The 17,521-nt window shown below is 46.5% G+C and overlaps 2 protein-coding genes across 2 annotated transcripts; both read left to right on the top strand.

Moving 5' to 3' along the window:
• Positions 1–10,933: 10,933 nt before the first annotated feature.
• Positions 10,934–12,468, top strand: LOC113687189 (uncharacterized). Its single transcript, NM_001367494.1, has one exon. The coding sequence runs from the start codon at positions 11,299–11,301 to the stop codon at positions 12,256–12,258; it is 960 nt and encodes a 319-aa protein (NP_001354423.1). The 5' UTR covers positions 10,934–11,298; the 3' UTR covers positions 12,259–12,468.
• A 3,752-nt stretch (positions 12,469–16,220) lies between these two features.
• On the top strand, positions 16,221–17,401 carry LOC118473140 (uncharacterized). The gene is made up of 4 exons (XM_035961809.1): positions 16,221–16,252; positions 16,392–16,485; positions 16,770–16,951; positions 17,191–17,401. The coding sequence occupies exons 1-4, from the start codon at positions 16,221–16,223 to the stop codon at positions 17,318–17,320; spliced, it is 438 nt and encodes a 145-aa protein (XP_035817702.1). The 3' UTR covers positions 17,321–17,401.
• Positions 17,402–17,521: the final 120 nt, after the last annotated feature.

Here is a 17,521-nt window from a genome sequence, read left to right on the forward strand (position 1 = left end):
CCGAGGTTCTTAGTTTATCAAAGAAAAATTATACATAATTGGAGAAGGTACTGTATGCTGTTTTGATGGCCTCCAGGAAGCTTCGGCATTATTTTCAAGCTTACAACATAATTGTTCCTTCTTCACAACCTCTGAAGGATATTATGAGAAACCGAGAAGCTACTGGAAGGATTGGAAAATGGGCTGCAGAGCTCAATGAATTTTGTATTGATTATGTTCATAGATCTTCGATTCAGTCCCAGGCGTTAGCAGACTTCATTGCTGACTGGACGCCAGGGGCTCAGGAGGAAGAAACAAATAAAGATGCCGAAGCATGGACAGTGTTTTGCGATGGGTCTTGGGGAACCTTCGGAGCAGGAGCGGCTGCTGTGTTGGTTTCACCTTCTAAAGTTAAAACTTGTTATGCGGCAAGACTTGATTTTAGTTGCACAAATAACATCGCTGAGTATGAAGCTCTGCTCCTGGGTCTTCGGAAGTTAAAGGCAATGGGAATCAGAAGGGCCATTCTTAAAACTGATTCTCAAGTTATTTCTGGTCATGTTGACAAGAGCTATAAAGCAAAAGACCCGAAGCTTGAAAAGTATCTAGATACAGTCCGAAGGATTGAGGCTTCCTTCGAAGGTTTCTCAGTCAAAAATATTCCTCGTGGAGAAAATGAATACGCTGATCTATTGGCCAAGTCAGCAGCCCAGGGGCTGCCTATACCTTCGGAAGTATTTTTCGAAACAATAAAAGCACCTCCGGTCGAGCTTCTTGAAAGAGTAATCCTTAACATATCCCCAGTTTATAGCAAAGATTGGAGAACTGAGATCGTCTCTTTCCTCCAGGGTAATTTTCTTTCAGATGACGAAGCTTATAACAGGAGAATAGAAGCAAGAGCTCGACCATATGTCACGATAGAAGGGGAGTTATACAAGCGTGGGGTCTGTTCCCCATTGCTCAAGTGTTTATCCAGATCCGAAGGTATAGAATTAATGAAGGAAATACATGCAGGCCTGTGTGGATCTCACATTGGATCTAGGCCCTTGCTTGGGAAAGTTTTTCGCCAAGGATTTTATTGGCCAAAGGCAGCTTTGGATGCAGCGGATCTGGTCCAAAAGTGCGAAGGTTGTCAGAAATGTGCAAAAGATCAAAAACAACATTCGTCTTTAACCCAATTAATACAACCCACTTGGCCGTTGCAAAGGTGGGGCCTCGATTTACTAGGCCCATTACCACCAGCACAGGGGAACCTAAGATATGTAGTAGTGGCAGTGGAATATTTTTCCAAGTGGATTGAGGCAAAGCCCTTAGCCACAATAACTTCATTTACTATTCAAAAGTTTTTCTGGCAAAACATTGTTTGTCACTTCGGAGTGTCGAAGGCTATTACTGTGGATAATGGGACACAGTTTGATTCTGAAGCCTTCAGAGAATTTTGTGATCAAATCGGCACGAAGATCCATTTTGCATCAGTTCGACACCCATAGTCAAATGGACTTGTCGAAAGAGCTAATGGGATCATAATGACAGGAATAATGAAGTCAATCTTCAATCAGCCCAGGGGAAAGTGGCCAGACGAGTTAATCAAAGTGGTGTGGAGCCATAACACAACCATGTCAAGGATGACAGGCTTTACACCCTTTAAACTATTGTTCGGTGACGAAGCAATAACCCCAGAAGAGGCCAAAACAGGATCAATAAGGACAGTAGCTTCGGTAGAAGGCGAAGACGAAGCTGATTGTTCTGTGGAAAAAGATGCCATTGAAGGGATCAGACTTCAAGCTGTGGAAAACATCAATAAATATCAAGCTGAAACAATAAAATGGCGTGACAGAAAGGTCAAGCTGAAGAACATTGAACCAGGACACTTGGTACTTCGAAGAGTAGCCAATCCTGAGACAGTAGGCAAATTACAGCTGAAGTGGGAAGGCCCCTTTTTGGTAGTATCTTCGTCAAGACCCGGTTCCTACAGATTGAAGGATATGGACGGCAACGACATTCCTAGATCGTGGAATGCGGATGAGCTTCGGCGATATTATGTTTAGTTTGATGTAATTTTTTATATCCTTTTTGTGGCACCCTTTTCCTTTCCAAAGGGGGAGAAAGGTTTTTAATGGGGCCACAACATGTAATTTTCCTTATTTCAATTCTATGAGAGTGATATCCCCCAAAAAATGTAAATGTAAATGCAAAGGAAAAAAGAAAAGGAAACAGGGAGAAGCTCAAAAGTCGTTCCTAAGGGAATGCAGAGCTTACAGCGAAAAATAAACGCTGATCCCGCCGAAAGTAAAAGGCGAAGAAGCTCCTAAGGGAGGCTTACAGTGAAAAATAAACGCTGATTCCGCTGAAAGTAAAAGGCGAAGAAGCTCCCAAGGGAGGCTTACAGCGAAAAGTCAACGCTGATACACCGAAAAGTAAACGGTGAAGCCGAAAAGTAAACGGCAAAAAGATTTGTATTATTCCTAAGGGGATGAAGGGCTGTGCTTATGGTTTTTGAACATGTGTCCCAATATTCATTTGCACAGTACATTACATCATGTCATTTGCATTCATAAACATTCATTTAGACATATATAGAATCATCATCATACTACACAAAGAAGACAGGTGCTTCAGAAATGAGGAAAAACTTCGAAGGAAAATTTTTTTATGCTTCGTTGTGTACGAAAAGAAGGGAAGGTGTTTTTCGCCTTCGGCTCAAAAGAGAAGTTTCGTCCACAGCAAAGCAGACTGTATGCGGATAAAGGAAACAGAATATATTACAAGGTATGTACAAATTTACATGAGTGGTTCCATAGCTATATTACAAGAGTTTCTCTAGAATTTTTGCAGGAAAGTATATTGTAAGCAACTTTAAGCTTCAGGCTAAGCTTCGTCAAACTTCAGCTTCGTCATTCTTCAGCTTCGTCATTCTTCAGCTTCGTCATCCTGCGTATACCAAACAACAGAATAAGAAAGGTGCAAATTTCAAGGAGAAGGTAAAACTAACAAACATAAGTTTCTTACCGGCTTAAGATGGCTTCGAGCTTCGTCACCTGCCATTTTTCGCCCGCCACTTACCCAGATCTGGGTCATGAATCTATTTCCAATACTTCGGGCTAGGCTTGGGATATCTATCAGATCTGATGCTGACAAGCTGAAGTTTGGTCTGTTCACAATATTTCCATGCGTGCAGCCAGCCTTCAGAAAAGCAGTAGCTGTGCCCCGAGAAGCTACCAGGGCGCAAAAGTCGGCGTGCCCACCAATAACTTCGTCAAGGGCATCAACTTCGCCTTCAATATATTCTAATGTGCTGGGCAGATTTTCAGCTGAAGGTGTAAATTTTGCAGAGCTGGCTCCAACAGAATGAAACACATCCTTCAGCCGCTGCACGCATCGGCTGCCGAAGCTTAAGCATTTCTCTTGAAGTTCTTTAAAGGATTTCTGCAAATTTGAATTTTTATCCACCTCAGTTTTCAGGCTTGCTTCAAGATATTTCTTTTCTTGCTCAAATTTTTCTGACTGTTGGAGCAATTCATTCTTTAACTTGTTATTCTCAGTTTGGACTTCAGTCAAAGAACCCTCCATGGTCTGAATAACGAAATCTTTCTTTTCTAATGCACATTCGTGCTCTTTAACCATGATTTCAAGGTCCTGGATAGTGAAGTCTTTCTTTTTCAGATTAGCTTCGTAATTTTCAACTTTTTCAGCCAAATCTTGGATGACAGCTTTGTTCTTCTCTTCTTCGAGATCTTGTTGCATTTTTAGAACCTTGCTTAATAATATGCTCTGTCGAAACGATCTTCGTTAGAACACGACCTAAAAGATAATAATAATAGTAATAAAATAGCAAAAATATTTGTTACCTTGAAGTTAGCATAAAGCAAGCTTCCGGCGATATGGTGCCGTTGATAACGGCAGAGGTCCGCTTCTAGCTTCGGCAAGCCAATGTTTTTATAGAGAGTTCTAACAATTTTAGCTTCGCTGCGGTTTCGAAGGCACCTCAGTTTTCCTTCGTTAACCCCACCGAACAGTGTAGCCCCTGGCTTATATCCGCATGCTATGGCACATTTTTTAAGCTCTATTTTTTCAGCGTCTGTCAGTCCTTGCCCAAGTAAATCTTGAAATTCAAAATCTTCTTCCTCCAAAATGTCTTCAGCTTGTTTTTCCCCTTTTCAGTAGCTGTGCTTGCTGCAGCCACAACAGATTCTTCATCAGCCATTTTTAAGAGTATGTTATCGATAACTTCAAGTGTCTCTTCCAGGTTCGGATCTTTTGCGGCCCCAGTTTCAGCTTTGAAGATTTCCGCTCTGGTGGCTTCGGCTGCGGCGCCTTTAGCTTCGGCAGTTTTGGTAGTCTGATCAATGGCAATTTTTAATGCCGGTGTCGGTGACGGTATCCCATGAATTACATCTGCTATCTGAATAATCCTTCGTTTTTTCGGCAGTGCAGGACCTTCGTCTGCCGAAGCTGCCTTGTCCTTCTAAAAAAACTTCGTCAGTTCTAGTGCCAGCGGACTTAGCCTGATAGGCAAGGGTTCAGTCATTACCTTCATAATCTCTTCTACTTCAATAGCAGAAGGTGTTGCAGGAGTATCTTCTTCTCGAACCAGTGTTTCCAGTTCTGGAGATACACTTTTTCTCTTTCTTGCAGTGGCCACCTTCGGCTCAGGGTTCAGCTCTTCAGGGCTAAGTTTTTCAGAATCTTTCTTTTTCTTTTTGGCTACCTTGGCGACCTCTTCGTCAACAGCGCTGGCAATTCTTTTTCGCTTCGGGCCTCCAGCATCTCCGCCCAGTCGACCATAATCAGCATATTCAAATCCTATAACATCAAGCACCCTGTTCAGCCTTCGCTTCGGCCGAGTGCCGAAGGCTGCTGTCATCAGTTGGTCCTCTTTTTTGGAGTAATTTCCAAGAATTTCATTACTCATTATTTCGATTGTATCAAGCAATTCTTGGCAAGGTGCTTTAAAATATTTCTTAAACTTATAATAATAGGGTAGTCGGACAAGTTCCCCTTCTTTCTTTTCTCCTTTAAGCTTCGGCATAGTCCACTCCTTCATAGTTGGAAATACTCTGAAGGCCAGAAATTCCTGCACTAAATCTCTAGTGTCAATATGTTCTGCAATAATTTTGAATTCAGCCAGTGCGGTCCAAGTTGGACCTTCTGCTGTCATTTTGCATCGGGGTCTTGTTTCTCCGAAGATCAGTTCAAGAGGGCTCTGTACCAGTTTCTCTTTGTCTTCGTCAACTTTGACATAAAACCATTCTGACTTCCAGCCTGCCGGCCATTTGCTTCGGTAGCTGATCACAGGAAACTTTGTGGTTTTCCGATAGGCAAAATTATAGCAACCAAAATTTTCATGCAATCCATCTTTTCTGGCCTTAGTCTGGTAATGCAGCTCATGAACTCGACAGAAGCTGTCGGCAAACGGCTCCACCGCCTGGCTTCGGAGAGCCCAGATATAAACGCTTAGTCTGACAATGGCGTTAGGAGTCAGCTGGTGAAAATAGATACCAAACTTTTGCAGCACATCAGAAATCATTCTATTTAAAGGGAATCTGAACCCAGCTTTTAGAAAACTCTTGAAAATAACTATTTCATCCTTTTTTGGCTTCGGAGTAGTTTCCTCTCCCCTGAAGCGAAGCAGCTTTTTCTCATTTTCACTGAAATAGCCCGACTTCACCATTTTGGAAAAATCAGCCTTGGAGATAGTCGACTTTCTGAAGTCCAAATGGCTGGGCTTGCTCGGTACTGCGATATGGTAATCATCATCAGAATCAACTTCCTCAATATCTCCTTGTTCCGCTTCGGCAGCAGCTTGTTCTATTTCGGCAGCAGCTTGTTCTGTTTTGGCAGTAGGGATTCTTTCCGAGGTCACCAATCCGGATCGTTGCATTGCTTCGGAGATGGGAACGGTATCCACACCTTCAGCTTCGTCACCCTCACGCTCAACTCTAGCAGTAGAGCGCACCCTAGCCATTTAATTTTGAATTTCTTGAAAGATTTCTTGGGAATTAAATAACCTTCTCTCCCGAAGCTTTTCTTCTGACGAAGTAGGCACTAAACTGGAGCTTCGTCTGAATACGAGAGTCAAGCTTCGGCTATGGTTAAAATTTTTGGCAGCAAAACAGTGCAATAGCAATGAATGCTGTGGTAACTTCACACCTACCTGTCTGTTTATATAATGTTGCAGGTAAGAAGGTGAATCGTCAGGATTTTTACACCAGGCAAGCAGCTGCTCGCACCCGCTACGCAGTGGACCGCAAAGACCAAACAGTGAACCTGCACGGTGGGACCGCTACGCGCTCGGAAACTGTATCGTTTCTCGACAACGAGCTCAGGGAAGGTGTTTTTCGGACCTTCGGCTTCCTGAAGCCTAAGAGACTTTTTCACGGATCAAGCTCGTTACGAAAACGATCTAGCACCGCGAAGGGGCTACTGTTGGGATCATGCTTCGTCGCCGAAGGTCCTGCAGGAAGAAGCTGTCTGAACGTGATGCCGAAGGGTGCCGTTCATGAAGCTTCAGAATTACAAACCGACTTAAAGATAGAATGACCTTTTAGTCCATAAGAGTTTGAGTCGTTGTTGTAAACTTTTATGAGGGGTATGATTGTAATTGCTCACAGGCTGTGTCCTGTGCCTATAAATAGTGAACAGTATTCCTTTACTGTTCAGGCATTCCTGTAATTGCAGTCACATCACTCGGAAATTATTCTTTGCCAAGGCATATGTATAAATATATCTAAATATTATATTTGAATATATCAAGTTTATATAATATGTAAATGATGTTGTTTACTCATAATTTACTTGTCTTTAATGCTTTATATCTTGCATTATTTTATATATTCTCTGAGAATTCAATTACGAAGATTCAACCTTCGTAATTGTGTCATTTTAACCTTCGTCCGAGGTTCATTAAATCCTTGAGGAAATAATGTTTCAGCGGACGAAGGGCATTAACATTTAACATTTTATGTTGCCTTGTTCTTAAAGCATAGCATTTGAGAACAAGTCCCCAACAGAGCCCTCAGACCCTATCAAACGGGACCGGGTCCGGCAAATCACCTGCAGGTACTTTTGGAGCGCGCCTCTGGGCCACTAGCCGACCCTTATCGAACGGGGCACGGGCGTCCACTAGGATCACCCGTTAGCAACTCACTGGAGACACCATGTTCGGCGCCCTCCGAGGGCAACATGGCGCTCCCCCCTCCTCCTTGCGGAAAGGCGACGAAGGGGCGTATGATAAAAGCCAAGTCAGTCCTTGACCGTACTCTCGCCCTGCGCGGAGGCTCGGGGGCTGCTCTCGCAAACCCGGCTCCGGCCAAACCGTTGACAGCGTCAACATACCAGCCTGAGAACTCGGAACCTGACCATGCACCCGGGTTACGATCAGATCGGGAACAACCAGACCGGCCTAGGCGTCACGGAAGACACTAAGACCTCAGAGGAGTCGAACCACTCCTCCGAGGCCTCGGGGGCTACACCCGGCAGGTGCGCTCGCGCGCACCCCCTGGAACGAAATGCAACCGAGAAAGGCCGATCCCCTTGCAAAAAAGTGCGACAAAGCCTCCAAGCGAGTACCAACACTCCCTTTGAGGCTTGCGGGCTAATGTCGGGGACCATAATTAGGGGTACCCCCAAGACTCCTAAACTCGGCTGGTAACCACCATCAGCACAAAGCTGCAAAGGTCTGATGGGCGCAATACAGGTCAAAACTCCGCCCACTCAAGGGACACGATCTCGCCTCGCCCGAGCCCAGCCTCGGGCAATTACAACAGACCCAGGTGGATTCATGTCTCGCCCGAGGATCTCCTCAAGCAACGGGCGCACCTTCGACTCGCCCGAGGCCCAGCTCGGGCAGGCTTCGCGGAGAAGCAACCTTGGCCAGATCGCCTCGCCAACCGACCGTATCGCAGGAGCATTCAATGCAAGGATCGTCTGACACCTTATCCTGACGCGCGTTCCTCAGTCGACAGGGCCAAAGTGACCGCAGTCATTTCGCCCCTCCACTGACTGACCTGACAGGAAAACAGCGCCGCCTCCCTGCTATGACTGCTGTGCCACCCGCTAGGGTGAGGCTGACAGCAGCCAAGTCCAGCCTCGGGCGCCATAAGAAGCTCCGCCTCGCCCGACCCCAGGGCTCGGACTCAACCTCGACCCCGGAAGACGATCTCCGCCTCGTCCGACCCCAGGGCTCGGACTCAACCTCGACCCCGGAAGACGGTCTCCGCCTCGCCCGACCCTAGGGCTCAGACTCAACCTCGACCCCGGAAGACGGTCTCCGCCTCGCCCGACCCCAGGGCTCGGACTCAGCCTCGACCTCGGAGGAGTCACCGCCTCGCCCGACCTCGGGCTCGGACCTACCATGCCGCAGGGGGTACATCATTACCCTACCCCTAGCTAGCTCAGGCTAGGGGGAACAAGACCGGCGTCCCATCTGGCTCGCCCCGGTAAACAAGTAATGATGGCACCCCGCATGCTCCATGATGACGGCGGTTCTCAGCCCCCTACGGAAGCAAGGAGACGTCAGCAAGGATCCGACAGCCCTGACAGCTGTGCTTCTACAGGGCTCAAGCGCTCCTCCGATGGCCACGACATCACATGAACAGGGCACCAACACCTCTCCAACAGCCACGTCGGCATGTACATAAGGCTCTGGCTCCTCTCCGCTAGACACGTTAGAACATTGCTACACTCCCCATTGTACACCTGGGCCTTCTCCTTACGTCTATAAAAGGAAGGTCCAGGGCCCTCGTACGAGAAGGTGGCCGCGCAGGAGGACGAGCTGACGAACGAGTCTCTCTCCCTCTCTCGCGAACGCTTGTAACCCCCTACTGCAAGCGCATCCGCCTTGGGCGCAGGATAACACGAGCCGCGGTTCCCTCTTTTGTCCCCCCTTGTGTTCCATCTCGCGCCAACCTATCTGGGCTGGAACACGCAGCGAATATTTACTCGTCGGTCCAGGGACCCCCCGGGGTCGAAACGCCGACATGCACCGATGCCCGTGGAATCGAAGCTGACCGAAGTTGCTTCCTTCGGTTCATGTCTTTGCGACAGTCCTGCGAAGCTGAAGTTGCGAGCTTCGACTTCGTTTCACACATTGCTTCTGATGAAGGTTAGCTTCGCTATCCTTTTATAGGGGACCTAAAACATTTTTAGCTTGATAATATAAATTTTTGAGGACCTTCGACAATATAAGCCCCCAACACTCAAGGTTTCAATGCATATGATGGATTATTGTGTTGCTGCCACCATGGCTATGGCTAGAGTTGGTGAGCCAGAGGATGCCATCATAATGGCTAGTTCAAAGACTCAAAGCTGCCAAGTTGGAACAAGAGTGGAATAGTGGATAACAGAGAGTGGATGTTGGTTGATGGATGCTAGAATGGAGCTTGGAGGATGGGTGTTGCTCTGCCAATGCCCCAGCCTGTCAAGTCTCATGGGGAATAGGGAGCTAGAGAAGGGAGTCAGTGACAAACTATGGAGCCGGAGAAGGAGGAGCGATGATTGAATGGTCTATGGGGAGGAGGCAATTCCTAAATAGGGAGGAACCTAGGAGGATACAGTGAGGTTATGAGCTGACTGGCCGAATGGGGACTCCAGAGGCGGTGACAATGTGCGACTTGTGGGCGAGTGACGGCTGGCATGGGCGAGCGGGTGGCTCACGAGCAGCACAAGTGAGCAATAGAAGCACCGACATGTGCGTGTAGTCTTGCCATCTTATTGCTAGTTTGGAAACTCAAATCCCCTCAACCCCCTCCAATCCCGGGGGGATTTGAGTTAGTGTTGGTCGGTTGGGGAATGAGGAATGGGGATTGTCGAATTTGGTTTCTAGTTTGGTGGGCCGAGACCCGAGATACACCCAATGGACTAATCTGTTAGTAGCCTCATGAGTGGTACACCTATTTTCCGGTTAAATCCGTTAAGTGAGGAAAAACGAGTTTAACCGAAATTAGTTCGGTTAACTAGTATAGGCAATCAAAGTGACCACCATTTTTCATTTTCCATTCCGTCTTTTTTTTGTTTTTTTTTTTTGCCCAACTTTGTCTATAATGATGTATGAGAGAAAGGCCGTTGAAGAAGATATGTCTCACACCGACAGCGGTCTCAGGATATTGTGTTGATTGCTCGTGGAGTCATCAAAGGTTGAAGTTCGAAATATACCTAGAATCTATATTGAAACAGAGAGTCGAAGGCTATGATATAAAAGAAGACAAGTGAACTGGGGGTGAGGGTGTAAAGGCCTGTTTGGTTCGTGGCTAACTACGCCACATTTTGCCTAAGGTCAGTCGTTTAAATTAAAGAACTAATCTTAGTCAGACAAGTTAGGCAAGTTGTGACAAGTTAGACAGGGAACCAAACAAATGAATCCAAACACCGGGGTGAATTTAGTTTTTTTTTTTAAAAAAAAACTTAGATTGGCAAGACGGTGGATACCAACCATACCAATTATCCCGTGTACAGATCGGTATGGTTTAGCTCCAGTATCGACTGAGCTGACAGGTCGACAGACCCACTGTCTAGCTGGCCGAACAGTCCCACGTTGGAGCTAGGCTGATCGGTACAGACCATCAGCTCGGCCACATCACATTAGAGAGGAGAGAGAGAGACACCGAGGTTGAAAATAGCTTCTCGCGATAAAAATGCATGCATGTCGCGCCTGGTGCCGCACGATATTTTAGTTGCACCCGCACGAATCTTGATGCAAACAAAGCCGTTGGATAAAATGTGGTGGAGCACGTGGTTGTTGGAGAACCGCGGCTGCTTCTGCTTTGGCTCTGCGACTGCGAGTGGGAAACGCGTCTCCCTCCACCGGCGGGCGGGGCCGTCCGAAACGAGACGGCATGACCGAGCGCGCGGCTGGTGCGGTGGTCCCTGGGCGCGCGCACTGCAAATGCGGCGGCAGGTAGGCCGCGACCTCCAGTGCAAGCAAGCTCCAGCTGCGCCGTCCCTCTCCCTCCCTCCCTTCTCATCGTTTTTAATTTCCATCACCTGCAATGCAACTGCAGCCCACGCCGCGTGGTCAAGGTACGCTGACCGACAATGCCTCACGCCTGCAGCTGCCGCTACCAGCGGCGGTCACGGGTCAATGGGCACGTTCACACGCACGGCTGACTGCCTGCCTGCCATGTCCCGCCGCGTTCGCCGGCAGTTCGACCACTACTAGTAGTACCGAATGAGGATGAATGTGCCTGCCTGCCATCTCCCATCCCCATCACCCTCCTCTGCACAGACTGCACTGCACTATCCAACTCGGAGCTGCATTGGCACTGCCACTGCTGCACCGCTCTGCCTACGCACGCCACGCCTTGACCGGTTCCAGTTCCGTACATGGACGCGCCCACGGCGTCGTCGCCGTCCTCGTCCTTCCCCGGCACGAGCTTCGTGGTCCTCTCCGTCTCCATCGTCGGCATCCTCGCCACCTCGCTCCTGCTCCTGGCATACTACCTCGTCCTCACCCGCTGCGGCCTCCTCTTCTTCTGGCGCCCGGGCATGCACGACGACGACGACGACGTCGCCGCCGGGCCGGGCCACCGCCGCCACGTCGTCGTCACCGTGCACGACGAGCCACCACGCCGGAGCGGCATGGAGGAGGCGGCCATCCGCCGGATCCCCACGTTCCGGTACCGCCACGGCAGTACGCGCCTCGTGCTGGCGGCGGAGGCCAAGCAGGCCGCGTGCGCCGTGTGCCTCGCCGACTTCCGCGACGGCGAGAGGCTCCGCGTGCTGCCGCCCTGCCTCCACGCCTTCCACATCGACTGCATCGACGCCTGGCTCCAGTCCGCCGCCAGCTGCCCGCTCTGCAGGGCCGACGTCTCCGACCCCGCCGCCCTTCGCTGCCACCACCACCACCTCGACGTCCCGCTCCCGCGCGCCGCCACGGACGACGTCGCCGTAGATGTTGTTAGTAGTAGTCCTACTCCTGCCTCCGCAGACGCCGCCGGCGAACAAGAGGCTGTGCCTTCTCATGAGACCGCGCACCGGAACAGTAGCTGCCGCAGCTGTAGCATGGGGGGAGGGGGAGGAGGAGGAGGAGACGGCTGTCTCTTGCCCATGCGCCGGTCGCTGTCCATGGACTCCAGCACCGACAAGCGCTTCTACCTCGCGCTGCAGACAATTCTGCGGCAGAGTTCCGGCGCCTCCCAGGCTGTCACAGCAGGAGGTGACGGCAAAGCGGAGAGCAGCAATGCCGCCGCCGACATTGGCCCACCATCGTCGAGGAGGTTGCGCCGGTCTTTCTTCTCGTTCAGCCAGAGCAGGGGATCCCGAAATGCCGTACTGCCGCTCTGAATTGGGCGGCATTGTCCTCATCAATTCAACTTCTTCGACTCTTCTTTTTGTTTTCTTGACCTGTAGCTGTAGGTAGATACTACTACTATATACTTGCTTCACAATTTCCTTTTCCTCTTGAGCGATCGGTAAAATGTGGACCGAACAACTGTGCATGCTGTAGCTTAATCAACAGCTCTGGCGCTGAGCAAGTTTGATTATTCATAACTTTTTTTTTTGGGTAAGAACTTCGACTCGCTATGGCAATAGCAACAGTAAATAGCCATCAAATCAATACAAGCTTTGCCTTCGACACTACAAATGTGAAAGCAGAAATCTTTAACCACCGACACAGGACAAATTTGGTTATAGAGGTTTTAACCATCATTAGCTCCACACCCATATCCAGTCAATAAGACACTGAACAACATGCTGGATCGACATGAGCCCGGTGGATAATGGGTTGAGCTAAACTATAACCGGCCACGAGCCATCCAACAGGGATGACTCCATTTGTGCATGTATACTCTGTACATCACTGATGTGCCCATATAGGCAGACAACGGCACTGTTGGGGGCATTCGTCTTTCGAAGATCCTCAAAACACACGATTAACCATTGGTTATCAACGTTTCTGCCAAGCATTGCAGAAGCTTCGACATCATACTACCTTCGGTATGGAATGGTTTAAAGATAACAAAGTCAACTTCGTCATAACAACACATGAAGATGATGTAAGAAGGTGTCATCTTGAATGATGAAGGCAAAAGACAATGTTGCCCTTGTATTATTTGTAAATCCTGTGTGTAATCCATGTGGGTATGAATGTAATTTTGTACGAAGTTGTACGATTCCCTATAAATAGATGAACAGTGCCATGTATAAAGTACCTTTTGAAGGCCGGATAATTCATGTGTGTAATCTCTTCTCCAGAGCACCTTCGTTCTAACTCACTCTGGTACGATTATAAATTCATTATACGAAAGAGGAAAATGTGATACTGACATATCTAAGATGAGTTATCATGTTTAAACTCATTTACATTCTTTAAATATTTACTTGTTCACACAATTAAGACTTGATTTACTCGGCTAAGCCTTGACCTTCGTCTTCGAAGGAATTATCCCGAAGGGATAACTGCTTGAGGATGATGATTGATTATCTTTTTAACACTGTATTGCCTTGTTTTTGGTTGTATATAGCAATTGAGAAAAAGTAGACAACAGGCGCAAAACAAGATAGACAACTGGCGCAAAGCAAGACGATGACCCGTGTAGGGGCTATCAGGTGTTAGTGCAACATAGATTAAGATCATCGATTGAGATATATTTGGGATTAATTAGGTTTGGTTCTAGATTGTAGTTGTTTCATTGAGTAGGATAGGGATGCCGAAGCTCGCACCTTTCGTGGCACCATCGCATGCTTGCGAGGCATGAAATTGCAAGGACATGAGAAGGACCTGATTGCCACCATCCTCGCAAGTCATTCGGAACTTTCAGTTACTCATTGTAAAGGTTTAGGACGTGTTCGAAAAATTATCCCATTTATAGAACGTCTACCTTATGAACAGTGTAGTCTAAAGTACAGAACAATCCAAAACAGTGTTTTTGGAAATCTTTGGGTGCAGTCTTAAAAGGTGTATACCCTAGAAAGGTGGATTTCTATGATATCCAAGGGATTCAAATACATGACACACATAAGTGTCACGCCATGATATTTATTTCACTTATCACAAAATCTGGATACAAGGTTCAACTGAAACCTGAGGGCCTGGAACATAACTTGAGGGAGAAGAAGAGAGCAGGTAGGGAGGAGGAAGACAGATGTGATCTAAGAAGGAAAAAATAGAATTCAGTTATGTGCCAAGATGCCTTTTCCCTTGTGGCGCCCACGCCATATGTACTCACGCCACCTCTGGCTGGGCCGCCTTTGTCCGTCTTCTGGCCCGTGATCTGTTCCGCGTCCGGCACGACATCTGTGTCCATGCTACCGGCTGTGACAATTTCTATAAGCTAGTTTCACAACTCTATTTTCCAAATATTCTCATTTCTCAAAGGGAAAATAAACTATTTTTCCTTAGAAAATGGAAATCCCTTACGGGGCGTTTGAATCCCTTCATTTTAGAGAATTAGAATTTACTCAATAAAGTAACTTATTTAGTTTGGAATTTGACATTCCACCATTTTCCAAAGTTCAGATATAAGCTTATCTCAAATTCATGGGGTGGAGGATGTGAAATGATTTTATGCATTAGTAGAATTTGTTTCTACTCTATAACTTACATGACACTCTTCGTCTTACTCTTCTATAATAAAAATGTAGCGCATAAATATCTCCGACATCTTGCTAATAATAGTATACAAATATATTTTGCATAAAACCGAATTAGCTTAATTGATATATGCCAAAATTACTATTATTAGAATGGAATTCAATTCCAATGATCCAAACAGGACGTTAGAGCAACTCTAGTAATTCTCTAATAGAATTCCTAAATCAACAATTTAAGTAGTTAACACAAAAACTCATCTCCAACAGTTCTCTAAATGAACTTTCTAAATTTAACAACTTCTCATCTAACCTTATTTTCTCTCTACATTTGGCAACCATTTAGCAACTCACTAAACAAAAATGTTTACTGCATTATGTAGATAATGAAAGTAATTGATGACATTTGTGACTTTATTTTTTTATGTGGATAGATACAAAATAAAATTACAACCTATATTTAGAGAACTATTGGAGAACTCATATTTTTTTACTCCCAAAGTTATTTAGCAACTTCTTAAATCTGTGATTTAGAGAGCTAAAATTTACATAACTATTTGAGTTGCTCTTAAATAAATACAGTTGTCAAACTACCCCTAAATGTTTCTTTACAATTAGTCCTTAGTTCAATTTAGTCTAAAAATAATAGAAATAGAGTCTAACTCTATTACGATCCGATTCTTAAATTTTATATGTCTAAAATTTAGAGTCCATAGCCACTTCTAAACGTGCCAGGCAGACAAGTGCGGGTTGAGATCAATGAGATGAGCTATGGCCTGGTTTAATAACTACATGAGCCCAAGTCCAAGCTGAGCCCACCGTAATCAATTCAGTGGTCTTGGGCCCGAGAACATTGAGCCCATTATACATATACGCGTCATTATATATTTATATTCTTCAGGTAACAAATAGGTTTATAGTTTATACAGACGCGAATGGACTAACATTTATTCAGTCAACAACGCAACGAGATGGAGTGATGGAGCATGCATCAGATAAGGCCTGAGCGCGAAAACTGGGATTACGAATTACCTGCCCACTTACGCGACATGGAGAGTTGTTCGCCAGGTTATTATTGCTTGGAGTTCATACTCCACTCCACTAGTTGCCTCGTGCATTCAGACGCGGTCCCGATTCGAATTCAGCGAACGATGAGCAGTCCCGCAACTTTACTTTTTCTAATAAAAAAATGTTTCTGCAACTTTCTATTTTTGCAACTGAGTTTAACCTGTTACCACGACTTAGATTCACAACTTCGACAATATAACATTTTGCATAGTAAACTTCTCAATATGATTTTTATCATATATTTTTATACAGTTTTTATGTAATTCATACACAACTTAGCACGACTACTTTTCTACACGTAACATTGTTACGACGTTGAAGTTATGAGTATAATTTATATTATGAGTTCGAAGTTTGTTCTGTAAGTTATATACATGTAATCTACTTCCTCCGTTCTAAAATAGTAATTGTTTTAGGTCTAAATTTTTATATCTATATTCATGCATATGGATGATTATGAATCTAGACATATATATTACACATACATTAATTTTTTATGAATCACGAATTTAATTTGGAGCGAAGGGATTATAACTTTAAAAAAAGAAATATTTAAAAATGTTGTGCCAAAAATAGAAAGTTGCGGAGTATACCTCATCGATCATTGGATTCGAATCGGAAGAACTTTGGAGATCGATCATCCGGGCATGGCTAGCAAAAGCATGACGAAAGCCGGTAGGTAATCATAGTGTGCATCGCCAATGCATACATGCACCTGGGACGCCATAGCGGAGCTATAGCTGTTCAATAAAACGCGTGCTGCAGTTGAGCACCGCCACCCACGACTGTAATACAGCACCGTCCTTTTACTCCTGAAGCTCCACGTACGTGGTGCGTCCACAGTCCACTACTGTCCCAGACCAGAACAAGAGCTCGAGAAAACCATCAGAGTTCAAGATCGCAGGAGCTGGAGTACGTACATACAACGGCGACCGGACGGGACGCACCGCCGGGCTACGGGACGGAGGTCAGGCCTGGCCTGGGCTGATGCTGCTGCTGATACAGTGAAACGGACTTCGTCTGCACTTGTCATGTCCTAAAGCCAGCCTTTTTTTTTTGGTTTATTGGGCCACGCAGTTAGCTTGCATCAGTCACGCGACCACACCACAAGATGCCAGACCACTTCCAAACCATCTCCTCTCTCTCGAGTCCTAGCTGCACAAACATCCGGCAGTCAGTCGGTTGGTCAAAGATAGCAACCCGCTCTTCCGGCACGGCACGGGGTAATACAGACGACGCAGCAAGTAGCTTTCTTCCCTACCACCTGCTTGCTTGCAGTTGCAGATGCAGCATGTGCTGTGATGGAGAGAGAGAGAGAGCATTTGCTTCTTTGGCATGCACCATACTCACTTCTGTCCAGTCCAATGGTCTCCCGCGCTCCGTCACCATCATCAACATGGACTAAAACTGAGTTAGCAAGTCTAGTACTCAGTGACTGGGTTACAGCGTAGCCTCCAGATAAGCCAAGCGTGCTGTCTCCGTCCTACGCCGAGGCTCACCTGTTTAAGTAATCTAATCTAATCTCCTAACGGCAACAAAGTGATAACAAACAACCACCCGTACGTGTAAGGGTTAGCAACTCACCACCGGCCGAGAGAAAGAAGGAAAACGACCTCACCTCACTGGTCACTGCGTCGTGCCGTGCGTACCTCCGGCAACGCCAGTGGCGAGGGGGGCCTCACATGTCCCCTGCACCATGCTCAGCCGTCCCTGTGACGACGTAATCCAACGGCAGAGAAGGGAGTAGCTGGAGAACTGATTCCTGGATTTCGGCAATGACCAACATACACTTGTTTTCCGCAAGACGTGCCTCACTAGGCACAGTGGAGCCCTGCATGCATACAATACAAGCAAGGAGATTATCACAATCGCTTGTCTGCCAATCAAGCTTAATTAAACTAAAACATTAACTAGTCGGAAAAGCAAGCAATATTCAGCGGTTAACCAA

This window comes from Zea mays, chromosome 1 (genome assembly GCF_902167145.1).
Source record: "Zea mays cultivar B73 chromosome 1, Zm-B73-REFERENCE-NAM-5.0, whole genome shotgun sequence".
Lineage (NCBI taxonomy): Eukaryota > Viridiplantae > Streptophyta > Magnoliopsida > Poales > Poaceae > Zea > Zea mays.

Bases quoted from the DNA above. Each gene is read 5' to 3' on its own strand.
- LOC118473140 (XM_035961809.1), top strand. From the start codon at position 16,221: ATGGCTAGCAAAAGCATGACGAAAGCCGGTAG. The intron at 16,253-16,391 runs GTAATCATAGTG...TTACTCCTGAAG, and splicing joins AGCATGACGAAAGCCGGTAG to CTCCACGTACGTGGTGCGTC. The intron at 16,486-16,769 runs GTACGTACATAC...GGTCAAAGATAG, and splicing joins TCAAGATCGCAGGAGCTGGA to CAACCCGCTCTTCCGGCACG.
- LOC113687189 (NM_001367494.1), top strand. From the start codon at position 11,299: ATGGACGCGCCCACGGCGTCGTCGCCGTCCTCGTCCTTCCCCGGCACG.